This window comes from Colletotrichum fructicola, assembly GCF_000319635.2.
Source record: "Colletotrichum fructicola Nara gc5 chromosome Unknown KSG_Nara_v1_contig05, whole genome shotgun sequence".
Taxonomy (NCBI): Eukaryota; Fungi; Ascomycota; class Sordariomycetes; order Glomerellales; family Glomerellaceae; genus Colletotrichum; species Colletotrichum fructicola.
This window is the reverse complement of record NW_027094055.1, coordinates 5,032,693-5,059,738: the sequence shown is the minus strand read 5'-3', so window position 1 is coordinate 5,059,738 and position 27,046 is coordinate 5,032,693. Positions and strand designations below refer to the sequence as shown.

General features: G+C 52.7%; 8 protein-coding genes across 8 annotated transcripts; 4 read left to right on the top strand and 4 right to left on the bottom strand.

The window, feature by feature from the left end:
- Positions 1-74: 74 nt before the first annotated feature.
- Positions 75-1,375, bottom strand: LIP4-6 (Lipase 4; the record flags this gene model as incomplete). The annotated part of the gene is made up of 5 exons (XM_032021196.1): positions 75-223; positions 277-693; positions 756-827; positions 883-1,232; positions 1,284-1,375. The coding sequence occupies 5 exons, from the start codon at positions 1,373-1,375 to the stop codon at positions 75-77; spliced, it is 1,080 nt and encodes a 359-aa protein (XP_031881821.1).
- A 1,377-nt stretch (positions 1,376-2,752) lies between these two features.
- On the bottom strand, positions 2,753-3,907 carry CGGC5_v010155 (uncharacterized protein; the record flags this gene model as incomplete). The annotated part of the gene is made up of 5 exons (XM_032021195.1): positions 2,753-3,007; positions 3,062-3,474; positions 3,603-3,699; positions 3,756-3,782; positions 3,845-3,907. 5 exons carry the CDS (start codon positions 3,905-3,907, stop codon positions 2,753-2,755), a joined length of 855 nt encoding a protein of 284 aa, XP_031881894.1.
- Positions 3,908-7,707: 3,800 nt separating this feature from the next.
- On the top strand, positions 7,708-11,247 carry HMA5-1 (putative copper-transporting ATPase HMA5; the record flags this gene model as incomplete). Its single annotated transcript, XM_032021194.1, has 1 exon — positions 7,708-11,247. The coding sequence occupies one exon, from the start codon at positions 7,708-7,710 to the stop codon at positions 11,245-11,247; it is 3,540 nt and encodes a 1,179-aa protein (XP_031881893.1).
- Positions 11,248-11,827: 580 nt separating this feature from the next.
- CGGC5_v010153 (uncharacterized protein) lies at positions 11,828-12,931 on the top strand (the record flags this gene model as incomplete). Its single annotated transcript, XM_032021193.1, has 1 exon — positions 11,828-12,931. One exon carries the CDS (start codon positions 11,828-11,830, stop codon positions 12,929-12,931), a length of 1,104 nt encoding a protein of 367 aa, XP_031881892.1.
- Positions 12,932-16,270: 3,339 nt separating this feature from the next.
- CGGC5_v010152 (uncharacterized protein) lies at positions 16,271-17,838 on the bottom strand (the record flags this gene model as incomplete). Its single annotated transcript, XM_032021192.2, has 2 exons — positions 16,271-16,279; positions 16,336-17,838. The coding sequence occupies 2 exons, from the start codon at positions 17,836-17,838 to the stop codon at positions 16,271-16,273; spliced, it is 1,512 nt and encodes a 503-aa protein (XP_031881891.2).
- A 3,982-nt stretch (positions 17,839-21,820) lies between these two features.
- On the top strand, positions 21,821-22,683 carry CGGC5_v010151 (putative sterigmatocystin biosynthesis peroxidase stcC; the record flags this gene model as incomplete). The annotated part of the gene is made up of 3 exons (XM_032021191.1): positions 21,821-21,914; positions 21,974-22,495; positions 22,553-22,683. 3 exons carry the CDS (start codon positions 21,821-21,823, stop codon positions 22,681-22,683), a joined length of 747 nt encoding a protein of 248 aa, XP_031881896.1.
- An 886-nt stretch (positions 22,684-23,569) lies between these two features.
- CGGC5_v010150 (uncharacterized protein) lies at positions 23,570-24,736 on the top strand (the record flags this gene model as incomplete). The annotated part of the gene is made up of 1 exon (XM_032021190.1): positions 23,570-24,736. One exon carries the CDS (start codon positions 23,570-23,572, stop codon positions 24,734-24,736), a length of 1,167 nt encoding a protein of 388 aa, XP_031881895.1.
- Positions 24,737-25,085: 349 nt separating this feature from the next.
- On the bottom strand, positions 25,086-26,611 carry CGGC5_v010149 (uncharacterized protein; the record flags this gene model as incomplete). The annotated part of the gene is made up of 3 exons (XM_032021189.1): positions 25,086-25,942; positions 26,007-26,518; positions 26,580-26,611. 3 exons carry the CDS (start codon positions 26,609-26,611, stop codon positions 25,086-25,088), a joined length of 1,401 nt encoding a protein of 466 aa, XP_031881846.1.
- Positions 26,612-27,046: the final 435 nt, after the last annotated feature.

Here is a 27,046-nt window from a genome sequence, read left to right as displayed (position 1 = left end):
AAGCGACCGATTGTAATATCTACAAAAGTTGCGACATTCCGTATGGTGATTAAGGAGTTCGCTTGTCGCCGTGTCTACGATGCGCCATCGGTCAGGACATTGTCAATGATGAACTGAACACCAGGTTCTCGATATGTGTCCGCTTCGATCCATGAGCCATATCCATTGAACACAATACTGTTTCCTTCATTGCCGTATTGTGGCCAAAGAGGCAGTCCAGTTCCTGTTTTTCTCAGCGTCCATTCAATGGCACATATCAGTATGAGGAGTACATACCGGAGACCCCCGTGTTCGGGTCAAGATCATGAGCAAAGCTGATCCACGAGGCTGACATCTGATATGCCATGCTCTGGTCCCAAGGCTGGTCTGGAATCAAGTTTGAGAACACGTATTGCTGCTCCACCCCAGTTCCGATACCTTTCGTCATTAATGAGGTGTTCGACTGTAAGTGGTTGAAGCGATATCTGTAAACGGGAACGCCATCTCGAGCCAATGTCTGCGCAATCATCCGCGCTGGACCAATCTGGACTATGTCACCGAAGATAGAGCATGCCATTTTGTCGAGAAGCCCAGATGTGAACTGAGTGCTTCCAGTGTTGTACGGACATCCTAACTGGGGACTTGTGGGGTACAGGCTGATGAGTTTTGAGACCGTCTCGTTCGGTAATAACCTCGGGCGGAAGTAGCCCTGAGCTGGATTCGCGTTAGATGCACTATGATAGGATTGCGCGCCCCATGGTGTCGTCATTACTCACCTACTGAACCAAAGAGCTGTTCAGTTGTGTTGATGCCGGTCGGCGCCGATGTGGTACCTTCGTCGGTGTTTGCTGAGCATTGTCAGATACTACTCTCGACATAACCTATTAGGGTAGTCAAGCTTACTTCCAACAACTGTGGGTATCTTGATGTATTGTCCAGCGGGGAGGGCTCGCTGAATAGATGTGCGGGTGAAGTCACCATCAACCGACTGTCCAGTCGACGATCCCACCTTTGCCCTGAACTCTTCAACAGGCAGCTTGCGAATGCAATCCAGTTTGTCTGAAGCACTTCCGTTGACAACAGAAGAGCAGTTAGTTTCATTTATCAGTGAATCAAATGTGCTCTGAAACGCAGTCGTATTTGGTGGCGTCAATGGAAATGCTCCGCCGCTTTGCAGTATAGCCCCGCGAAAGAGACCGTCATTCCTTCCACCATATGCCATCATATGGGAGTAGATAGACACCGCACCGGCTCTGTTTGATGTTAGTCGATCGATCAAGAGTAACCACTCTGCCAGAACCTACGATTCACCTGCTAGGGTGACCTTCTTGGGGTCGCCCCCAAAGGCAGCGATGTTCTCTTGGATCCAACTCAACGCCCTTCGTTGGTCAAGCATGCCTGTGATTTGGATGTATGTCAGACTACGATACAATAGTAGAAGATGATATGCAGTAACTTGACGTTTCAGTACCAATATTGAGCAAACCAAGTTCGGCCATCTCCTTTCCATTCAAGAAACCGAAGGGGCCTAGTCTGTAGTTCTAGCATCAGGTCAGCCTCTCTCCCGCTGCAGAGGACTTGGTGATAGTCTACTACAAACTTACTACTGATACGAGAATGATAGGCTTGCCAATATCCTGAGAAATACGTGCCACAGAAGTTCCTTCAAATCTGGGATCGGCCTAACAAACATTTCTGCGTAAGAAATATGTTCATGCGTGTGCATCACATTAGAACAATGACATACGGTGTAACCATTTGTCAGCCCGCCTCCGTATAACCAGACCAACACAGGCAACTGGCTGCTGCTCGACGTCGCATTCGTTGGTCTCCATATGTTGAGCGTCAAGCAGTCTTCACTCGAATTGCCTTGATCCCTCGCAGAGTAGCAAGAAGGTCCGAATATGTATGCTCGTAAATTGCCGAAAGACCTTCTCAGAGATACAGCTTGTCGCAGCCGCAGGTCTCCGACAGGTGGCTCCGCAAAGGGGATACCCAGAAATCTCTGGACACCGTTGACAGCATCGTCCACGCCAATAACTGTGCCATTAGTGGTCGATACTGGAACGGCAATCGATGGCTGAACAATAACGAGTAGTAAGAACGTAAAGACAAAACATGTCAAGAAAGAGTGACTGGCCATCATTTTCGATTCCTGCGTCTCTCACCTGTTGAGATTTATCACCCACATATTACGAGCACTTCGAAAAGCCAAACATCTAGTAGCACCTGCGTGATCAACATAATCTAGCACGGATTTGACGACATTAGCTGACCTTGAGAAATGCGGAGATCCCATTCATGCATGGGGTAGTGTGGTAGTGGTTTCCCACTACCGGATGATCGGGTCCTTCCCACAAAGTGGGAAAAGACCAACGTATCTTGGCAGTGGGGCAGCGATATTATCGAAATCGGCATAGATGCTCGGGACATGGGCTAAGCAATCATCAGGGGCTATTCACCGAGAAGCTGACGGAAGTATTTGGGCAATTCACAAGTCCTGACCTACACAAACCAGTGATCACTTGAGGGACGTTGTCGTTTGATGTCCTTGAAAGGGCACATTGGCTGTGAATTGGGGTTTTCAGCAGAAAACGCCTCTAGTATTTGTGTGACATCATTACTTTCGAGATGCGAACGGAATTATTGATCCAAAGGTGCATGATAACTGGAAAGAATTTGATTGCTAAGTTATGCACGGATATCAGAAGATTATACACGGACTTGACGATTAATCCGTCATTTGATATTTGCGGAAACGGGCGGCCAGTATTTACTGAATAGGAGTGACCTTGATGTTGTCCAAGTCTTTGAAGACGACATCGTTGATACCAATAGTCTTAGGACCCTCACCGGTGAACCATGCCTTCGCCGACTCGTTCCCACGCAGCATCCACTGCAAGATTTGGGTACCAACCATGGCTGGGATTCCGCCATTAGGAGCATCAAAGGCAGCACTGTGGCCGAGATCGTGGTTTCCTTTCCAAGCGGGGGTTCCCGCAGGAACATCTGCGTAGTCTCGCTCACCCTGGTAAGAAGTCAGCATTCGAATGCCCATGAAACCATTGTCAAGGCAACCAACATTTGTGTAGGCAATATCAGTCGGTCCCCCAAGCGTGTAGAATACAGGCTTCTTGAGGCTGCCTGCAATCTCCTTACTCGAGGTCTCGTTCAGAAGACCGCTATTGAAGATGCCGATATGGCTGACACGAGAATCATTCAGGCCGGCGCCGTAGGACTCGAGACCTCCACAGCTCTGTCCCCACACACCAATGCGAGAGGCGTCGATGTGCTTCCAATCGCCTTTGCCAGCGTTGGCCTGAACCCAGTCAATAGCGGCAGTAAGAGCAGCTGGATTCTGGCCGGATGCGTTGACTGAAGGGTCACTCGGAGGTTCTACGTAGGTTTCTGGGTCGACATATGCTGGTCCTGTAGCAATGGCGAGTGCACCGTGGGACGCTACCTCGCCGAGAAATCCTCTGAAGGTAAGACCGACTTCGCCAAGTTAGTACTTGGCATATTCGACAGAGAAGAGTGTTACTTCGGACATACTACGTCGATGTTAGCACGAATTCTATTGAAAGTCTTCGGACGCTCTTACCAAGGCTTGCAGCCGCCATTACCCCAGACAATGACGGGCAGCTTGAGGTTTGAACCAATTGCGGATTCTAGCGGCTGGTAGAAGCTATGATTGGCCAGTGATTCAACCTCGAAGTAGTACTTTCATTCATGTTAGTCGACATCAAGGCACAAGATAAAGGCCACCGCGTGCATACCGACTTGTAAGGGCCAGTGCCGCCGTACTATCAAGAAAGCGTGTTGTCAGTCTTCATGAGCCCAAGGGGTCGAGTAACGGTGGACTTACTGATGGGCCATGGTCAGTAGCAACAGCAGCGGCAACAAGCCCAAGAAAAGCGACGGTCCTCATGTTTGCAGTAAGTTGTCGTGCTCAACTTATCGAAATGGGCGGCCAACAATGCACCAAGTCCCCGGCGTCGAACATGAGTTTGACCGCCCGCTATATAAACGATTCATGTTTCCTGGTTAAACATTAAGCCTTGACGAAACCTTCGGAGATTTGCTGTCAACAAACCGGGGGACACGGATCGGAGAGATGCCCCTGACGAATTGCGCCGAGGATAAGGTTGTATCGATCGCCATGCGCAACCCCGCATTTTACACGACATACTACCATAATTGAATAGAAACAAGTCAAGTTCTCGACTACTATTAATGAAGTTGCGATCAGAATGGATTTCGCTCGTCTCTGATGACCCTTCACAGAGATGGAGTGGGCGCATGTGGGAAAAGTGCTCCCACCAGCGGCTTGGCGTCGAGCGAATGTGGAAAAATGGCTTTCCCACATTCTCCACCTAACCTGAACGCCGCCATGCCTGCCGTCAAAGTAGCATGCAACTCGTCACCCGGAGCCGAAGGCTAGCCTCAACTGCGGAAGAGTCGGAACCGGACTTTCGGTTTTAGATGCTGAACGTCTCTCTGCACGGTTCACTGGCTTGACGGCCGCGCTCTCTTGGAAAACCATTTCCTAGGAGCGACTGCATTGAGGATTTGAAAAAGGCGAAGACCAATTCTGCATAATTCAACGCCAAGTTGAAGTTAATGGCAATTAATTGCGGGAGTTCGCTCAAGGAAGATTGTGATTCTATGCTTACCTCGATAAAAGTGTTGTATCGATGTACAACTAAGGACATCGAGATCGCGCACTGTGGTAAGGATCAATGCTTAGACGATTATTGCTACCAAACATTGGACTTCGCAATCCGGCTAAAACCTCCAGACTCAGTAGGTGGCGGCCCAATGAACAGGAAATTCACTTGGTATGGATGCTGAATATGATGGAATACACGGCCGCAGTTACAATGTCTCCTATATTTCCCTGGAGCCATGGGAATTGCCGGTTTGTCCTAGAGAGTGTGTTTTACAAATTCGCGGACTTCGCCAGGAGGCTGCAAGTCTACAGATACTCAAAAGGTGATTCGCCAGCCGATAGTACTTCTTAGACTCAATACATCAGATTTCTAAAGCACCTGAACTCATCCCTGATTCGCCACAGAATTGAGACTCCATCATCAAGGTCTAGGGATAGTAGGGTAGGTAGTATAAAGCAGCGCTGTGGCACGGGCCAAGACTATTTTCCTGTCTGCAGCGTTTTTCTAGTCCCCCCTTCATTCTCTTTTCTCAGAGTTCTTCCAAACCACATGATGTTGATGCGCAAGTACTTGACTTTCCTATTAAAGAAACTGAGGTCAAATAGACGACGAGGCAAGACGCACGATGAATCTCACGCGCCCTACGCACCAGGAGGCTTGCTTATACCATATCGGCAACCCCTCACCCCCCAAGACCCTACGCTGGTCTATACTGGATACGTACCGTATAATCCAGAGAAAGAAGTCCTGAACTAGCAGCACAGCGCTGTTTGTCGACTTCTAACCGAAATGACCCTGGAAATAATGGGATGCCCCGGTCCACCTCAGCTGTATCTCTTTAGGCAAACTTGTCGGATGTTATGGCGGCTCTTCACGGATAGAAAGCTGGCATACTTGCACAAGGAACTCGTATGATTGCCAACGGATCTTGAGCCAGACGAGCGTATTCCAGTGGATGTTCGGGGGTCTATGATCGAATTCAACCAAAGAAACGGTTCGCCTGAGTGGCGGCAAGCGGCAAGGTTGCTCATGAAGGACCATCTCTGTCAAGATTGCCGCGCCAACCAAAGTTCGATTCTTCGACACCGATGTTTGCCAGACGATTATATTCAACGACGCTCTTGGACGCCGGTCTTCTGCAATGGGTGTAACACAGAACATTCACTGGCGTGCTACTCCGAGGCCCAGGCAAAGTCAGCTCGACCCAGTTGTATGGCCTGGGAGGGGAAATTACAAATCTGCCCGCATCGCTATATGCCGTTATTGGACAAAAATATGCCGTCATGCGAGACATTGACCTTGCCAAACAACTGGATGCCACGGACGATTGTGCCGGCTTGTCCCAAGTGCGTACAGCGATTCAGCGCAACTAGAGGTGAGGTTCCACCGCGGATAACTGTTGATGCGCTTGAGACGGCTCAGCTGGAGTGGATAATCGAAACATGCGAGCTTGAACAGAACCAGCTGATCACCAAAGACCTTTTGAGGAGCCGCTTAAGGGACCTCGAGAAGCAACACGGAGATGGGCTTCTCTGCCCACACATTTCGTTCGATGACGGTCAACTCATGACGATTTGACCACAGACACTGTGTCTGCTTCCGAGAAGAAACAACGAGGCGCCCTGCATGCCGCGATACATCCAGAAGCCACGATGCATGCTGTGCTCGTCGCGGCCGCCCGGAGACAACGGCTGTGTTCTTGCACCCAAGCGGCTGTAGCGATTTGCTGCACCACTTCCTTTGCATTTGTTGTTTGTCGGATTATGAGTGGACACTGATAGGGAGGCTGGTTTTTCTTCGCAGACTTCACAAGTTGCCAACTCTTGGGTGTTTTTGGTCATTTCCAACTTCGAGAGGACCCAGTTTCGTCCGAACGCGCCCGGACATGGACAAAATATATGCAAACAAGATAATACGTCTGCTTGATACGAATACGTATCAGGACAATCGCTTCTCGAAACAAAAGGTGCTGTGCAACCAGAGTGGTTGCTGGAACTCTCAGAACTCTAAAACAAACTGGATAGTAGAAGCTTAGTGGCTCGTGAAACATGGAAATCGCAAGACGATCAGGATGCATGTACCCAATCACAGAGACCCTTGCCCATCACCGCCCACAGCATAGCTTTTTGCTGTCTGTGTGAATCAACTATTGGTGCTTATTGGCTGCCGAATACTACCTTATTTTAATGCTTGAGAATCTCATACTGAGTGCTTCTGCTGTAACGAAATTCGAGTTCTTCCCGCTCCGGTGCACACGACTCCGCAGTCCGGCTGGACTTAGAGGTATCACCCCCGGTGCCTCTCCTTGTTCCGTGACGTTCATGTGATCTTCGCATACGCTGCACCCAAAGAATCCTCCGCCCACTAAGATATCGTTTCATGCAAGCCAAATCCCGCCTGCCATTCGGGGAATGTGACCCCTGCTGCCTATGCAGGTAAGCAAGCCTTAGCTGCGACGCTAAATATCGGCAACCTCAACGATTGGAAGCACAAAACGCTCAAAGACCCACCGGTTCCAGGTCCTTTGACGCAATGTGGAACTGACCGTCATTTGGTCCCAACAGTAGAATGATCCCGCACAAATGGCTCATGAGGTGGCTTTCTGCTATTGGTCGCCCGAGGTGTCATTCGTATCATCAACATACTGCTGTACTGGACGCACAAAGCCCTCATGGCTGTATCTATTCCCAGAGGGTGCCAGGAACAGGCCATTTTGCGGCGTGGTCACAGTTTGGACGGCTTGCTGCAGGCAACCAAATCTTCAGTCAATCACATCGATTTGTCTTTCACTCCGCAAAATGGCACATGCAATGGCTGATTCGTTGTGTCCACGTATCAGTGAATGAGTGTCAAGTGCCACAGACAGCATGCCATCCGGCTTGCGTATTATAGATACGTGGGCCTGGTTTCAAACATATCCTCTACAATACAATCCTTTGACTGTCCTCAACTTCGTTCTCGTGAAATTTCAGCATCAAATTGTTCCTTCCCATTCATCATTGAATCATTTTTGTTTCCCTTACAAGGCAATCTGGGACTTTCTTTTAACCATCTTAGTATGGTTTCCAAGAAGACAAGCCGTTCGGCGGCTGTCCAGGAGACAACTTTCCTCGTGCCAAACATCCACTGTCCAACATGCACCGGCTTTATCGAGCCGCTGCTTCGGGAGCTCACCCCTTCGCCTAAGTCCATCATTACCTCCATCATCAATCACAGTGTCACCGTTGAACACGACAAAGCTCTGTCCGCGAAGAAAGTCTCCCGAGTCCTGGCAGACGCTGGGTATGAAGTTGACAGCATCATCATCGGGCCCCAAGTTCAGGAGCCCGAGTCAGGCCGTGTGCCTCAGCCTCCTAATGCTGTAGTCCCCGTGTCCCTACTGCGTCGTCTTTACGAAGCCCTCGGTTGCATAGGCACACAAATCAACGAAGACGAAAAGCAAAGGCGACATGCTGAGCATTGCATGCAATGCCGCGAGGAGGAACTCGAAGGTCATGGAGAAGCCATATCCGGAGTGGCTATTGGGAACGACCAATCTTTGAAGCTGCACCGAGCCATCATATCGATCGACGGAATGACTTGCAGCTCCTGTGTCGGCAATGTTACGAGTGCCCTCGAAGCACAGACATGGGTCCAATCCGTCAATGTCGGTCTTATCACACGCGCGGCTACCATCGAGTTCTTCGACGAGAACAAAACGAACGAGTTAGTCAACATCATCGAGTCTCTCGGATACGATCCTACACTTGAACGGGTGGAAGAGGTTGCTGAGAGCTCTACGGATAATCTCTGGCAAGCTTCGCTTTCCATCATGGGTATGACTTGTAGCTCTTGTGTTGGAACGGTGACCGGCGCCCTAGAGAAGCTGCCCTATACAGAGTCTGTCAATGTTAATCTCGTCACGAGCAGCGCAGTGGTAAACTTCCACGATAAGAGCCACCTGAACAACATCGTCTCTACAATTGAGGATCTTGGATACGAAGCCACTCCGAATAATCTTATAGAGGTCACTAGTGATCAGTCGAAAGATTCCCACAGAGTACTCTCCATCAGAGTCACCGGCATGTACTGTGCACACTGCCCAGGACGCGTCTTGGCCGCATTCTCACCTTTCGGGGATAGGCTGTCGGTCAAAGAACAGGGAACACTCGAAAACCCCATATTCACAGTCACATACGTACCTCAGGCTCCAGACTTCACCGTCAGGGCTATCCTCGAGTCCATCATGGGCACTGACGGCGCCTTCGTACCCACGGTCTACCATCCACCCACCATGGAGGAGAGGTCACAGCAGATGATGCACCGCACACGATTTCGTCTGATGCTTCGCGTTTTGCTTTGCTTCGTTGCCGCGATTCCAACCCTGATCATCGGCATCGTCTACATGAATCTCGTGTCACCAGAGAACCACGGGAGACACTATCTGATGCAGCCGCTCAATGGTGTCTCGCGAGCCGAGTGGTCTCTGTTGATAATGGCGACACCTGTTTACTTCTTTGCTGCCGATGTCTTTCATCGACGGGCGATCAAGGAACTGTACTCCCTCTGGCGACCTGGCAGCCCTGTTCCCATTCTGCGCCGTCTTTACCGCTTTGGTAGCATGGACATGCTTGTTAGCTTCGCCACAACCATCGCCTACTTCAGCTCGATCGCAGAGATTGTCATCGCGGCGACTAACAATCATCATATGGAGATGCAGTCCAGACCTTCGCACATGGATGCCGTCGTCTTCTTGACTCTGTTCTTATTAGTGGGTCGCATGATCGAAGCCTACAGCAAGGCAAAGACTGGTGAAGCAGTGTCAAAGTTGGGGACCTTGAGACCCAAGGACGCGCTGCTGCTTCTAGATGATCAGAACGGGGAGAGTCAGGTCAAGACCATCGGCGTCGACCTACTTGACTGCGGCGATCGAGTGAGAGTTGTCCATGGTGGCTCACCGCCATGGGACGGTGTCCTCATCGATGGCTTTAACGCCGAATTTGTCGAGTCCAGCCTAACAGGCGAGTCAAAACCTGTGGAGAAGCGACTGGGCGATTACATTTACTCTGGCACCGTCAACAACGGTGGCCCGATCACCATGCAGATTACCGGCGCTTCTGGGGATTCCCTCCTCGATCAGATCATCAAAGTCGTACGGGATGGCCAGGCTCGACGCGCTCCGATTGAGCGTGTGGCTGACTCTATCACTGGCTACTTCGTCCCAGTCGTCACACTCATCGCCATTGCAACCTGGCTAATCTGGCTTGGTCTTGGACTTGCGGGTCGCCTGCCAGCAGACTACAAAGATGTCGTTGTTGGAGGTTGGCCATTCTGGTCTCTTCAATTCGCCATAGCCGTGTTTGTTATCGCTTGCCCATGCGGTATTGGTCTTGCTGCTCCGACTGCACTTTTTGTCGGTGGCGGGCTTGCTGCGAAGCATGGCATTCTGGCCAAGGGCGGAGGTGAAGCCTTTCAGGAAGCCAGTAACCTGGACATCATCGTTTTCGACAAGACTGGCACCTTGACCGAGGGTGGAGAACCCACGCTCACTGACCACCGTATCCTCGCTATCGACGACGCCCAAAAGGGTGCTTGGGATGAGAACATCATCCTCGGCTGCCTGGTGGAGCTTGAGAGCAACAGCAGCCACCCAATCGCCAAAGCTATCACCACTTTCTGCGGACCTCAACGCCGGAATAGCTTCAAGTCAACAAGCATTACAGAGGTTCCTGGAAAGGGTATCAAGGGCACCTTTACAGGCGCTTCTTTCTCGGCTCCGTTCGAGATCATTGTTGGAAATGAAGCCCTGATGGCTGATCACGGAGCCTTTTTTGATGAGCAAACGTTGGAGAAACTAGACAGTTGGAAGAGCCAAGCCAAGTCCGTGGTTCTCGCTGCTGGCAAATTCGTCTCGTCCGACGACGGTGTTAGATGGAATCCTCTAGCCATTTTCGCTGTTTCGGATGCTATTCGCCCAGAGGCGAAGCCGGTTTTGGATGCTCTACGAGAGCAGGGTATCGACGTGTGGATGCTCTCTGGAGACAACGCCAAGACCGCAAGAGCTGTTGGTGCTATGGTCGGCATCCCGGAGGACCACATCATCGCCGGCGTGCTTCCTGAGCAGAAGGCAGAGAAGATTGAGTACCTGCAGAAGAGCCAGATCAAGGTCGAATCCTTTCTGGGCATTGGGAACTCCAGGTACCGGCGGCCGACCGTGGCCATGGTTGGAGATGGCATCAATGACTCTCCTGCATTGACTGTCGCAGACGTTGGCATTGCCATTGGCTCAGGTTCCGACGTCGCTATCTCTGCTGCCGATTTTGTTCTCATCAACTCTAGCCTTGCGACGCTTCTCACACTCACGAGTCTCAGTCGAGCGGTGTTCAGACGTGTCAAGTTCAACTTTGCATGGGCTTTGGTCTACAACCTCGTTGCTCTGCCTATCGCCGCAGGTGTCCTGTACCCGATCAAGACGAACGGAAGTAACACGAGATTGGATCCAGTTTGGGCGGCACTTGCAATGGCTTTGAGTAGCCTCAGCGTCATTACAAGCAGTCTGCTGTTGCGGCTTCCGCTACCCGTAGTTGGATACAAGACCAAGACCATTGGGAACTTGTAGATAATCGGAGGATGTATATTGGCGTTTTCGACATTTAAGTACTTTACGTTGGGTTCACGTTTGAGTTCGTACAATAGTCAATCATTTTCTCTTGCCAATTCGTTATACCCATGTTGAGAGCGACTGATGCTGTGGAAGAGGCTTCAAGTCAACATCACTTCGCTCATGAACACTCATCGTCTGATCGGTCATTGCGGAGGCCTGCTTGATGCCTCGCCTGCATGAGTGCAAAGACAAAACTGCCTATCGCTATCAAAGGGCCAGGTAAGGCGTTTTTCTCGCTACCATGCCTCTTGAATGGGGCTGCCGGTGGGCGCATTACAATGGCGAAGATCACGCCCAGGTACACTGCCACGGCCCACAGGCTTTGAAACCACAGTTTACCTCAATAGAGGATGAGTAATCCTGCCCGAATGTCGCCTCAAGTGCTGCCTTGGCAGGACTTGACTCAAGTCAACGTGTCTTCAGCTGAAGGGTCGACAAGAATGGGACAATAAAAGGACGACACCCCGCCTGCCTTCGAGACCGGCCCATGCCGACCATTCCCTCACCGCCGATACTGAACTCCATCTGCTTGAAAATGAAGTCATTTTTCTCCAAGTTTATTGCTCCGCGAGAGAGCAAACCTGCGACACAAGCGTCATCGGAAGAATTATACGATGCAATTGAACCACAGATTAAGGGCAACCTTGAAATCGCAATTAACTCGACAAATCGCGAGAGATGGCCCGACGTCATTCTCAAGGCACGAAGACATATGCGATGCCACCCCTACCATCCCAAACGACTACCAAAATCTTATCGACCGTTCCAGATGGTCGTAGACCCGCCGAGCGATGAAAGCCACGAAACCAATGATGGACCAAGCCGACCCGCTTTAACGACATTTCCAGTGTTCATGGACCTGCCAAAAGAGCTCAGAGACAAGATCATGCTCATGTCGCAGACTCCTACCGTCATGCAGGGCAAGGTCGTTATCGACCTGGAATGGAGAGAAGGGCCGCAAATTCACTTTCAACCGTACAGATCGTGGTCGAGCGTGCCTCTCTACTCAGTCAGCCGAGAGACGAGAGCGTTGGCAATCACCTACTATGGAGAACCGCAGCCAGATTCTATTCCGTTCAATTCTTCGCAGGACTTTGTGGAGGTTGACTGGAACGGGTCGATGCAAGCCGAGCGCAGCTGGACTGGCGACCACAAGGGCCCAGGACCAGTCCTCGTCACTCGAAAACGGAACGTCACAGAGAAAGAATGGCCCATGCCACGAGATCTATGTGAAAGAATACAGCACGTGGTCATTGATGCCCGCAAAGCGGCCTTCGAAGATGATTCAAAGAAGGGTCCTTGGCGACTGGTCTTTGGGCTTCTCAGGGATCATTTCAAAAATCTGAGGATATTGGACATAAAGCTGTGGGATTTGGACGATGCGAGATCTGATAGACCGCATGATCCAGTATCTCAAGAGTTGTATAGGATTGATCAACTGGATTTTCTTGACGAGTTGGAGGACATATCCTCAAACGGCCATACCCCATTCGCAAGGCTAGAGTGTGTCAGTATCATACCAGAGCTGCCCACGCCCTTACAGGCGGAACGAGAACAGTTCAGATTCCGGCCTGTCAAGGGGTCCCACTTCAAGATCATCAATTCAGGTGAGCTGCCCAGAGCTGGACTGTGTCAATAGTAAAAACAATTTGAACTAGTGGCGACGCATTTCTTTGTTAGCTCTTGGGTATATCATGTTGTTCAAAATGTGTTATTCTCTGACGTGTCTCATTCCCATCAACGCTGCCAGTTTCTTAAAATATCTGTGTAAATGTTAACTACCCTTGTTCTCAGTGTTTCGCGCAAGAATCTTGAACTCATAAGGCACCGGTCTTTCGCTTGGATGCCGAAACTCACGGACGCAAGTGTTGGGCTATAATCGTTACTCTCCACTTGCTAATCTATCAAACGAATCAGTATCCACCGTGGACGATACATGGCGCAGATCAGTGACAAATGTTTTACGATCTGTTTTTTTACAAAATCAGAAACGTTCTGTTGAGGTTTGTGACGTGAGATTTAATGCTTCGTCAGATATTGAGAGCAATGTGTACTTAATGTAATAATTAACAAAAGTACAGAACATGCCAGACGGCTGGGAGATGACTTTACCTTTTTGAGGGTTTTATTATCATGTCTAACTATATATGAATATTCCAGCGAGCAAAACCAGCCATTGACGAAGTTTTCAGCTTGCAAGAATACAATCCGAGAATGTGTGAGGAACCTAGTGAGTTTTACGCAGTCCACGGTGTGTACCAGAGCAAACCGTCGAACACCATTTTAGGGATCGTCTGGGATATCATATCTCCTTTGTCGTCCTGAGTTGAGTCGCCATTTCCGTGAATTTGCGGGGCCCTCGGGCTGTCATAGCCGTCGGGATGTGTCCGGACCTTCTCGAGTGGGATGAGCTTTGACAGTCGTTTCGTGTGGCATTTTCGGTCCAGCGGTGGCACCTTCCCTCTCCAATATAGCTTTTTTCTCTGGAGCCGCGACCAATAAGCTCGAGACGACTCCCACGGCCACCTTTCCAAGTCTCCGCTGATGACAACTTCCACCTCGATTGGACCTCTCCAAGTGGCAGGCTGACAACCCTCCCCAGCATCCGGAAAGTCACATGGACTATCCAACTTGTTTTGGTCAACGAATCTCCAAACCAACAGCCAGCTCAGTATCTTCTTATGATGTTTGGCGGCGATATATGCAGAACAATACCCGTTCGGTCCATTGTACGTCAGAAATGCCCCGCGCCGAACCAGAAATGCGACAGATTTTATTCGTCCGTGGGAGCAGGCAGCCATCAAAGCCGATCCGAATGGGCATCCTTCGTAGTTCAAGGAACATTTCAAGTCAAGCAAGTTTTGCATGGCCTTAACATTCTCCTGAGATGCGAATAAGCACAAGGGGCTCCAACTACCAGGGGGTGTCATGTTGGCAAATGTCTGCAATGCCTGAATCCCATACTTCTTCCGGAAGAATCGATGAGCAGTGTGAATCCACATAGGCGGGAAATCGTAGAAGCCCCAGCTATACGGTATACTTTCTTCAAGGCGAAATTCCGAGTTTAGAATGTAAGAAGCAAAACTAGGCCACTTTGATGCCACGTGGAACGCCGAAATGCCAGATTTCATCGATTTGTGAGGGTTCACACCAGCTCTCACAAATTCCGCAAAAATGGCACAAGCTTCCGCATGATGGTAGGAAAGTTGAAGGTTATCTAGGACCGATCCACCGCGGTGGTCCAATACATCTCTGTTGGCTTTGCTGTCAAGCAAGGCGTGAATAATCCCCAGGCCCGATCGGTCGACATGTGATGCTGCAACCAGCAAGGGGGTGAGCCCATCTACGTTGCGCGACTCCAAATTGGAGCCTTTCTCAATCAAAAGCGAAATGATTTCAATGTTTCCAACACGAACTGCTTCATGTATTGCGGTTTCAAATGATCTCAATGCCGTGCCATTGACATCAGCACCGAAGTAGAGGAGCTTTTGGACAGCTTCAAGGTTGTTGTGACGAACCGTACGTATGAGCGGTGTGAGCCCTTGGACATCAGATTCGCCAAGAATAGCCGCTAATAAGTTTTGGGAATTTTCCGAGGCTTTTTGATTTCCCCTAGACGCTAGAATTAGTCTATGCTTCGTGTTCACCGTTCTTCGGGACTTGCCTATCATTCGTGCGTGCTATTTTCGTCAGATATTGGAGAAGGTGCTCTAGTCCCTCCACATTATCTCCCATCACAGCCGCATGAATCAGGCTGAGAGACTGACCCAGAAATCGCCCTCCATTGACAGAAAAGTTTGTGAGACAGTCGGGAAGGATTTCTGCCAATGCGGCCTTTCCTAGAGCCACATGCAACCCGGTACGTCCCTGTGGCCCACAAAAAACAGGCTGTGTAATGACTGCTCCATGTTGTAAGAGCCATCGAATGCTGTCAACCTTGCCTAGCTGGATGGCATATATAAGCGCAGAGCAACCTCCGCATGCACTGAGGGGTGATTCGAAGTCAAAAGCTCTTGCTGCTAACAATTCTAGCTTGAGCGTATGGTTCTCCAATATGGCAGTCGCACATATGGCTGAAAGCGCAGGACCGCTTGTTGCTTCCAAGCCAACCAAATGATCCGAAGCTCCTTCATCGGTGTCTTCCTTCTCGATCGAAAGAATCCATTCATTTAAAGTTTGGCTGTTGGTCGCATCGACGTAAAAAGACGGCTTACAGCCGCCAAAGTCTGCAAAAGGCTTGGCTCCCGCATCAACCAGCGCTTTCGCCGATGCCAGCCGTGACTTCTCTGCGGCAAGATGAAGAGGTGACCTTCCGGTCTTGCATCGGGCATTAACATTAGCGCCATAACTACACAACGCTTTGATAACACTGAGATGTCCTCTATGGGCTGCGAAATGTAAAGGTGTCCAACCCTGGCTTGTTTTTGCATCGATATTTCCAATGAGGTTGTTGTCGAGGTAGAATTTGATGACGTCACTGCTTCCCATACAAGCCCCAGCATGAAGGCCATTGAACTCTTCATGAGCCAAAGTAGCTGTGCCGAGGCTGTCCTTATGTCCCATTATGCAAGTTCTTCCCCATTTCAGGAGTGATCTATCCTTGGCGTTGTCTCTCGCAAGAATTTCAGCCAGCACCTGCACGTAACCCATCGCAGCAGAGGCAATAGTTGCCTCCAAGCCACAAAATCCTTCAATACTTGGGTCTGCTCCGTTGCTTAAAAGTGCTAAAGCATGATCTGGCCTTCTTTTCCACAAGTGATGCACCAGCGGGGTGTTGGGCTGTAGGCTTTTGATTCGAAGGTTTGGATCGGCCCCCCGTTGAACCAACTTCTCAACCATCCACTCGGTCCCTGGCTTTGCAAGAAGATGTATCGCTGCCATGCCATTTCCTCTGGGATCGCACTCGTTCAGCTTTTCCTTTTCTGCATGATCCAAGAGCAAGTCAAACATTCTTTTGGCTCTTTGGGTGTCTGAGACGTCAGGCGGACTGTTGCAATAAGTCTCCAACACAGAAAGGCCGTCAACACGTCGATGCACGCTCACTCCGCTAGTGAGAAGCAGAGTAGCGAGTTCAAAATCTAAAGACTGAGCCGCGGCGCCAAGTAGCCGTGACATTTGTGGTTCTTCTCGAACGTGAGTCTTTCTCTCAGTCTGGTGAAGAATCAGGCAAATCAACTCCGTTGAAATCGGCTGTAGGTCAACAGTGGTTTCGAAACCATTGAACGACGAGAGTATTGGAACGATCCCGGAAATTCCGCTCTTCCTTTCGAAAGTTCTCATGTAGCCGACTCGTAATAGCGACATCCCAGCAGATGTTACGGTTTCCTGGCTTTCGCTACTTGCAGCACTTTGCGCAAATCGTTCCCAAACTTTTGAGTCGTCAGAAATGTCAGCGTTGTCAGACTCCAATAGCGAAAGTTCGTTCACCACATCTTGGTCGACTCCATCGGCCACACTTTGCTTGAGGCACCTCTCAATGTAAGCTTCCAACGGAGTTTTGCCATGCAGGCGGCAGTTGCAGGCATCAGAGTACAGGGTTTTCAACCGACGGATATTGCTCGCCGTTGCACCTGGGCCCACATGATGGAGTGGGCTCTCGGACTCAAGATCCGACTTGGAGGCCAACGGAATGAGAAGGTCAAGAATCTCGGAGGCATTGGCGTTGACAGCAAGAGCAAGGATCGGGATCGGACTGGCCATAACAAGGGGAGTCATCTCTAGCGTCTTTATAAGAATTGAAGCGGATACCAAGAAGCCTAGTTTGAGTGATAGGGTCAAGGGGGTGTATCCGTCTCCATTAATGGCTTCTGAAGCTGCCGTGATGTTTTTGATGGGTTGGGCGTCTAAAACCGCCTGAAGATGATAGGGAGAAATGATGTGGTAATGTAAAGCATTCTTTCCTCTTGCATCGCGTGAGGTACAGGTGGCGCCCATTTCCGTGATCATTTGCATTAACTCTCGGAAGACTTGCCGAGACGAATCTGATGGCCACGTCACTTGCTCTTCCTCAATCATATTGTTGTCCCAAACATGGAGAGGTTGTTGCTCGTAGTCATTGGTCCTAAGAATGTCGCAACCAGCACTCAGCAATAGTCTCGTGATCTCGATGGCTTTTTCAGGGTTATAGCCGAAATCCTTTAGAGCCAAATGCAACAGAGTATTTCCGCCCTTATCTGAAACGTTTGGCGCTTGGAACCGAGGGTCCGACATGATCTTTTGCAAAGCCTGCGGACTGAAGCCGGCGATTGCTGCAATTGCTTGCTTCTCCAGCTCTTCCAATGTCAAAGTTACCCGTGTGTCAATGGCCATGACATCAAACGTGAATGCCAGTTTTGCGCGTATTGCCGCCTCCCATGCTAAGGAGCATAAGCGGAGAGTGGCCGACGACTTTTCGCTTCGCTGATCAAGGGACTCAATGAATGGCTGCAGGCTCAACATGTATTTCTCTTCGTACTCGTCAGGACACCGGCCATTGAACCTTCGAAACATCTCGTTTGCTCGACCAAGGTCCTTGTCGCGAATAGGGATACCGAGGTTTATCAGCATAGTCGCGACACATAGTCTACCGCTCAACGGCGTTGAACGGAATGCAACTTCAAGCAGGCTCTCCCCGGCGTAGATCTGAGTAGAGGTAGTATCCAAAGAAGCCCCTGCGTGGTATAAACGCTTGAGTGTCTTTTCCGAGGCCATTGTCCCATGATACCTATCCATTATCTTTGCTATGCGGCCGTCACAATCATCCCGGCTAGCTGACATGAACAGTAAACCTTGAACGGCGCATTGCAAAGGACAACCAGCTTCGCTTTTTATGTTCACACTCGCGCCCTGTTCTATGAGGAAAGAGCAAATCTCCTCCAAAGACAGTGCCGAAGCCATGTGAAGAGGTGTGAAACTAGGGTTGACGAAATCGGCGGTTACCACATCGACGGCGATATCGCCAATGGCATTAGCAAAAGCAATTGCCCATGAGGTGAAGTATGGCGATTTGTTTGGATGAAAAAGCAATTTCGCCAAATCCAGGACTTGTGCGTCATCCCATGAATGCCTTGCATAGCTCGGCCAGTGTTCGGCAGCATATGAGTAAAATGGGAAATCATCCTCTCGGTCTTGAATCTCTTCTTCTTCGGTCTCCGGGTCGAAACGTAGGCGATGGAAGTTGCGGAGCTGCAGGAATCTCAGGCACTCAACTGCCAACAGACGATGCGATAGACTTTCCGAAACACAAAAGCCAACCAGATCGGGGTCCTGTGACAATAGTGTCTTCAGAAATTCTTGGACAGAAAAATGAGAGAACTCCAAGTATTGCCCATCACTTGACTCTCGCACGAGACTGCTGCAGTGCTTTGTGATGGCGTTCAGGTGAATGATTTGGCGCGACTCGAGCAACGTATCCCTTTCAGGCACAGAGAGAGCCTCTCTCAATTGACGGATTGTCAGTTTAGGTGACGCATATGCAATGAATTGTAAGGCTAGCTGCAAGAGCCGTCGCTTGCCCTTGGGTATCCTCCTCAAAATTCGTGCATAAGTCTCGTCAAGAGTCGGCGGGAGTGCAAGAAGTGCATCTCGACAGTCCTGGTCGGAAACACAATCTTTGAGGTGATCTAGCTGGCAAGATACCCAGCGAAACCTGTGTGTGATTGTGAGCAACGTAAAACCCACTGAGGCGAGAGGAAGAAACGAGGATCCCTTGTCAACTCACATTCCTTTAGCTCCATCCACCAGTCCTTGAATTATCTCGGCTTTCAACTCAGGGTCGTACGCCGACAACTTCCCAACTCGTATCCTCTCTTGCACCTGCGCTGTAACGTATTCCATGATGTCGTGTTTATGAGCAGCAACGTCTATCGGAACACAACAGTCGCTGAGACGATCTCGGATGCCGTCCTCGTCACGACTCAGTAGGGCGACAGAAACGTTGTCCGCTTCCTCGAATGTATCAACCAGCACGTCAACCACATCCTCAGTCATATTTCCGCACTCGTCGAGTCCATCAATGATGAGGTATGCGTGATCGTAAATTTTAAGTACGCTTTGCAGCAGCACTTTCAGCGATGGCACATCAGGACTTTTGGGGAGCCCCTGTTTCGGATTCAATTCATCGTAATATTGCAAAAGGACAGTGAAGGCGTCGTCGTTCTGTATAGAAAGCTGGAAGGCGAGAACACCGAGGATTGTTTCAGGAGAGTGCGTAATTGGGTTTTTGTAATCACAAAAGAAAAATGCCGTGGCGATCGAGCCAGTGCTCCTGTCTAGTACTGCTTCAATGATAGCTGCAGCCAGGACCGTCTTACCAGCGCCTGGTATTCCTTTCAGCCATAAATTCGATTTTGGTGCCGAGAGCCAGCGTTGGAACTGAGGAAGACGGTTGATGAGCCAGAGACCAGTTCGCGGATGCCGTAGGCGCAGGCTCATCTCATAGCTTTCCTGTGGGTTACATTTGAGAAAGAAAGCCTGCACCTTTGAACGTCTCGACTCCTCCCTTGAATGCCTCGAATCTTTGTCAACTCGGCTGACGATGTTTCTTATGCCTCTGATCTCTGAATGAATCTCTTCCAGTTGGCGGTCCTCGTGCGATAGTATTTGCAACAATGCTTGAAGCGTATCTGAAGACAGTGCGGCGTTGATCAACCGCTGATGACGGGAAATATCTTCGCGCCACGCCTTGAGACGGCTGGATCTCCCGGGCCAGAATAGCTTCCCTTTGGCAGAGTCCGCTTCGACCTTACCCAACTTCTCTTTCATTTCCTCCAACATCTCGTTACAGTCGTCAATATAGTCCATGTGAAGGTTCTTGCTGAAGGAGCCATCTTCAAGGGCTCTGGCCAGGCGAGAAAGGCTGTCAAGCGAACCACCAAGCAGATTGACGTCTTTAGTAAGCTCTTTGAGCTCCTTTTCGGCATTATTCACTGCTTTTCCGTATTTCACTAGACGAGTAAAGACGACATCGGCGACAGAAATAAGACCAGCAATGCTAGCGGCAACTGACAGCGGATCTGCCATGATTGAGAATCGTGGTCGGGGTGCGACCAACCGAATGTGGGGCGTTGTAATCTCGAAGCATGAGGAGGGAATACCGATAAGGTTGGTTCAAAGAGGGCTCGGGGCTACTGTTAAGTATATGGAATTCGTACTAAGCCCTTTGGAAAGCCTTATGTGCCCAGAAACGCCTCCTGCATGAGACATCACATGGGGGTTGTTGGTTGGTTGGCGCGTGTTGCAGTTTCTTACTTGCATCTAATTATCCGGGCCATGCAATGCCATGTTCGGTTCTTTCGTGCCGTGGCGAACCAATGTTCTCCCCTCCAACCCCGCCCCCAATGGGATCATTCAGGCTGACAGCGACTTCTGGCTGGAAAGGTGGCGGAGCAAGGCAACTCACTACAATGACGGTGCATTTGCCCCCTGTCTGATGTGCGCCATCTTTGCATTAGCTCTCAGCCAGTCAGCAACTTGCGACTTCTTATCTAGAGTATTGGTTCGATGGAATCGCGAACACCTAAGCGACGTTATCGTCGCCGAAATCAGCGTGTGCAATTGGCCTGCCCCGAGCCCGACCCGGGGTCCGGTGGAGCACCCACTTTGCCGAAGCTGCCGCGGTTCACGGCACAACGGGCGTTTGCTTACCGGTGACCCAGCTCGCCGACTCCAACGTCCCGAACTCAGTTTCACCCCGCCTTTTCAACGCGGGATACACTTGCGAGGTCGCGTCCATACAAACCGTTGGCTCCTGTAGAATGCTGATAGCTTATGTTATACTACAGTAGGAAAAGTTGAAGCCGTCTATTTTGATCGTACACGGTCACTCACTTGAGAGCATTGGATGAGGTGAACAAAGAGATCGTTGAATAAAGATGCACATTCGTGCATCAACATCCAAGCTATGTTAATATAAGCTCAGGGGCGGAATTTCAGCGACGGACTCTTCAGCACCGCGTTCGGGCCCGAACTCAGCTGGCCAAGACTCTTAACGACACCACATAAGAAGCAAACACTTTTGCCGTACCCACACCATCTCCACAACGGACACAAACGCCGAGAAACACGATCCCATCGGCTCAGCCCAGCAATTTCATCGTTGAAATAGGAAAGAGGAAAAAAGCACACAAGCATAAACCTCTAAAATAAGAAGGTGGTGGAACCACTTCCCGAGTCAAGGCATTGCAAATGCGCGGTCGTTGTTTGGTCGCGGCGCACTCAATTTAAGTTGAAGCAATTTCCCAGCTTTCCAGAATACGGGGTCCGGACCCACAGACCACTGTGAATTCGGCCGTCGCGCCGCGGCGGTTCGGGCATCCCGGGGCGGGCCCCGCACCCAATTAGGCATGTGCCCCCCGGCCTCCCCAGATCGGAGAGTCCGCCGATCAGAAATCAGCCCTGGAGCAGGAGCACGCAGGGGGAAACGAGAAAAAGCATATCTTGCTTCCGGTTCCCGCGTCCCGCTGGGCTGATGTCGATCCTGCTGGGTGCAGGACACAGTCTCTCTCGTTTGATCCAACTACCAGTCACTCTTTCACCTCAAACCATCACAATGCGCGTCTCACTCCTGTCCTTCGCTCTCTTCACAGCCGCCGTGCTCGGCCAAGATGCGGCACACCAATGGCAAGCAGCCGGCGCCAACGACCGTCCGTCCCCCGTCCCCTTCTTTCCCATGCACCCCTCAACTAACACTCCCACCACACAGTCCGCTCCCCCTGCCCGCTGCTCAACTCCCTCGCAAACCACGGCTACCTCCCCCGCACAGGGCGCAACATCTCCGTCGACGCCCTCATCGAGGGCATGCACGCCGGCCTCAACCTTCGCGACGACGCCAAGCTCTTCTTCCGGCTGCAGGGCAACAAGGCGCTGACGGCCTCCTCCACCGGCGACGCGCAGACCTTCCACCTCAGCGACCTCATCACGCACGACCTCATCGAGCACGACGCCTCCCTCAGCCGCGCCGACATCCACTTCGGCGACAACTGGTCCTTCAATCAGACCATCTTCGACGAGACCAAGTCGTACTGGCCCGCGGACCTGATCAGCATCAGCGACGCGGCGAAGGCGTTGGTGGCGCGGCAGAAGACGGCCAAGGCGGTGAACCCCGAGTTTAACCTGCCGCTGGACGGGTATACGAATAGTCTGGGCCAGACGGCGATGTACTTGGGCCTGTTTGGGGACTATGAGGATGGAAATGCGCGGACGGATTGGGCGGTGTACTTTTTTGGTGAGTTTGCTGTGCCCTGGGTTGAGATGAGAATGTGAGAGCTGACAGGATGAACAGAGAATGAGAGGCTGCCGTTCGAGCTTGGATGGGCTAGACGGTCTGACGATGATAAGATCCCGGCTACGGGCATTCTGGCGCTGACGACCAAGGTCGCGGTGCATTATCTGGCTGCCAAGATTGGGTTGTGAACTGGTGTATTTGGTAATGTTTAATTTAAATAATCAGCGAGTTGACAACACCGGCGTCAGACATGATTTCATAATGAGATATCCGTACCAAGGTTGGAAGTTCCATTCATCGCCTGTGATTGGCTGGGCACTCACTTCCACACTCACCCAACAACTTCAACCGGCCGGACGGCCACTCACTTCCGGTTATGCCTCACCCCGACCCCGACCTGAGCCACCCCCAGCCCCAACGTCCTCGCAAACTGCACACTAACAACCAAGACCGTCTATCAAGAACAATATCCCCCAAATACGAGTCCCATCACCGGCACCCAGCATCCTCATCACCCGCCTCCACCCCCAACTCCATCCTCCTACGGCCGCAACCACCATCCCCCCTCGCGCGCACTATTGCCAAACCCACCTGCCATCACCCGTCCTTCCCACCGGCGATCCATCACCTCCCCCCCTCCATCCAACTGCGCGCAAAGGGGGCCTCGGGTATCCGCTGCAGAAAGTGGATCTCTCACCAGGGTCGCCCTCAATGTGACAGCAGACCGGGGTCCTTCCGCTCCTCTGGCCCATGCGACGACTCAGCGCCCCGGTCCATCACGAACGCTCAACGCCCAAACACCGGCCACCGGGAGCCACACGGCGGGTCGCGGCCCATGTCCCGGTGCATACACCCATCGCCCGCGCCCGCTTAGCGCCAACAGCGTCGGGCGGCATGTCTGGTGATATGGTGGAGGCGGTAGGTGTTGGTTGAACCCTCGAGGATTCCCAGCGACGAGGGCTAGGTAGCCGGGAGAGATGATAAAAAACCGCTCACCTCGCCCCTGGGAAGACCGCACCGCTACCGGCTCGAGTCAGTCTCCTTTTCTCTGCCCAGCACATCCTCTGCACCAAAATGCCCTCCCAAAAGCCAAAGATCCTCCTCATGGGCGCCACCGGCTACGTCGGCGGCTCCGTCCTCCACCACCTCCTCGCCCACCCGGACCTCACCACCACAATCACCCCCTCCAACCCAATCACCCTCCCCATCCGCCCGGGCAACCGCCCCTCCTCCTCCCCGTCCCGTGCCGAGCTCCTCACCGCAACCTACGGCCCCCGCGTCCGCCCCGTCCACATCACCTCCCTCGACGACGCCCAAACCCTCACCCGCCTCGCCTCCCAACACGACCTCGTCATCAACGCCGCCTCCGGCTTCCACCCCTCCTCCGCCGAAGCCCTAGTCCTCGGCCTCGCCCAGCGCCGCAAGACCCACCACCGCCCCGGCACGACCCCGTGGATGATCCACACCTCCGGCACCTCCAACATCGCCGACCGGCCCCTCAGCGGCGTCCCCCGCCCCGACGTCGAACACGACGACGCCAACTCCCAATCCGTCTTCGCCTTCGAAGAAGCGGAAAACCGGCGCGAGTGGTACCCCCAGCGCGCCGCCGAACTCGTCGTCCTCCGCACCGCCTCCGAGACCGGCGTCTCCGCCGCCTCCATCCAGGCCCCCTGCATCTTCGGCACGGGCTCCGGCCTCTTCAACCGCGCAGGCCTCATGGTCCCCGTGATGATGTCCTTCGTCCTGACGCACGGCTTCGGCATCCGCGTCGGCGACGGCACCGGCTGCATCGACACCGTGCACGTCTCCGACCTCGCGGACCTCTACGTCCTCTGCGTGCGCGACATCGTCCACAACAGCGGCGCCAACGTCCCCTCCGGCATGGGCGGCATCATCTTCCCCGCCGTCGGGCGCACGCTGACCGCGGAGATCCCGAAGAAGTGTCTCGACGTGGCGTTCGCGACGGGCAACCTGCCGCTCGAGGACGGCCCGCAGGCGCCGGAGATACGCGAGTGGAGCATTGAGGACGCGGCGGCTACGACGGCGGGGAATGTGGCGGTCGCGGAGACGGGGTACGCGGGGCATCGCAAGACGAAGGGGACTGTGGCGAGGGAGAGGCTGGGGTGGGCGCCGGTGTATCTGGAGGAGGCGTGGGAGAAGGACTTTGAGACGGAGTTGAGAGCGGCGTTGAACGGGCAGCGGGGGTCGACTATGGCGGCGTGTATTGCGAATACCAAATGAGGTCGTGGGTGGGTCTGGAAGATGTGAAGTTGAAATGGTGTGGCACGACGTCGCTGTGTAACGTCAATCACGGCATGGACGGTGCAGCAAAAGGGACTGTGTTTGGAAAATTTCGATTATTCCCATAACCGATCTATATATACGTTTTGTTTGATTTTGTCTCAATATGCACACGGGAAAACAGCATTTAACACTATGGTATGAAGGATGGGATGAAGCTTGTGTGGTATCGCAGCGGTAGTATGTGCAGACGATGAGGGACACCTTTTCCCGTATGATACACCCGGCGGACCGTCCTTCGAATTCACCGGACAGTGGAGGTCCCTTGTTGTACAGACAGCAGCAGCCATTATTTAAGTCCTCCGAACTTGATGCACTTCTCGATCCATCCGCGGCGCGGCGTCTGCGGGGGCGGCGCCTGTTCGCGCGGGTGGTTGACCCCCCCGCCCCAGCTGCGCCAGGTGCTCTCCGTCGCCTCCGTCGGCGCCATCGAGACGCCGCGGTCGCCGTGCATCAGCGGCGGCGGCGTCTCCAGCCACAGCGGCTGCGGCGGTCGGCCCTGTTGTCCCCCAGCCGCCGCCGGTGGCTGGCGGTTCTCGTACAGGGAGAGAATGGAGTTCGTGTCGGACTGGTTCTCGGTGCCGTACCTGCTCGACGCGGTGTACCTGTTCGCGTTGCCGGCCTGCTGGCTGTCGGGGCGGTACGCATCAGGCACGTTCGGCACAGGCGGCGCGTTCACGCTCTGGGCGCTCGCGCCCATGGTGCGGGAGGAGTAGACGCTGCTGCGGCCGGAGAGGGGGTTCAGCTTGAGCGGGTGGTGGCGGCGGATCCAGCTGGCGATGGAGTTGCGGACGTTGGGTTGGTGGACGGGGGCGGGCTCGAGGATGGGCAGCTGGCGGCCGGAGGCATACTTCTTCTCGTCGAGGTAGCCCTGCGGGGTGAGCGAGTTGCGGTCGTCCGGGTGGTAGCCGCCGCCGGCGGAGCCGTTTTCGGCGGCGTAGGCGGCGCCCATGAGCTCGGCCATGATGCTGGATGGGGCGCGGCGGGCGGGCTGTTGCTGGGAGGGCGAGAAGGTCGATTCGGGGTTCCAGTAGTGGCCGTCGGGGGACATGGAGCGTTCGTACATGCGGCGGGCGTCGCGGCGTTTGCGGTATTTGAGGAACCACCAGAGGCCCCAGCCTATCACGAGGAACAGTGCGGCGATGGCTGGTGAGGATGTTAGTTGGTACTCATGAGGGACACGGATGATTGCTTCATCTTGGTGACATACCAATGGTCCCGAACGCGATGGCAGTTGGCGTCCATCCTGCATCTGAAGATCTATCGTCGCCAAGCCCAATCTCGTTTCCTCCCCTCGTGGTGCCTCCCGTCGGTGCGAGAGTCGGCTTGGTCGTCGTGAACTGGCTCTCGGGAAGGGCGGTAGGAACACTGCTAGTCCTGGACGGCGGGGTGGCAGAAGCGGCAGGGAAAGACGTGGGCCGGGGCTGTTCGCGCGAGGGCTCACGGGAGGGCGCGCTGGACGGCGTGATGGACTCGGAGGTGGTCGTCGTCTCGTCGGTGCCGGTGGGATTGGCCGGGGCCAGGACGGGAGGCGGCGGCGGCGGTGGCGGGTCCGTGGTCTTTGGCGAATGGGTCTTTGTCTTTGGTGAGTGAGTCTTGCTCACGCCCGGCGGGAAGCTCGAGTGGTCTGGTGAGGGTGAGTCCTCGCCATCGGAAGAGTCGTCGCGGATCTCGATGCGCAAGTCATCTCTCTGGTAGCGTGGCCGGCGGCGGGGGATACGCCTTGTGAAAATTTAGTCACGCCGGTCATATGAGATGTCGTTGTGATGCCATGAAGTCCTACCTTCTCACAATGTTTCTCGCCACAGCCTCCATGGTGTCGTAGTGCCAAGCTCGAGTTTCAAATGACCTGAGTATCCAACCCGAGAACTGATAGTGAAGCTGTTTCGATGGTCGCGTGATCAAAAATAAAGGGTGAAAAATGAGATATGTAGGTCGTCGTGTTGGGACGGACAGAAAGCAGCCCAGCTGTAGAGACAGAATGAAAGAAAGTTAGTGGGCACCGCCCGTGAAGAAGGGAAAGGCGAAGAATGAAGAAAAGTGAAAGCTTGATGTCGACTTGGAAGCTTTCACCTCATCTTGGCCATGTGTCGACAGGAGGGGATCGAAGATGGGGGGAGGGAAGGGAGTGAGAGGGGGGTGACGTCCCTTTGTTTCGATGCAGAGATCGAGGAACGGGAACGAGGGCCAGGAGGCGAGGTGCTAAGTGGCCGTATGTATAACGTAAGAAAGACCAAGGTGAGGCATGGT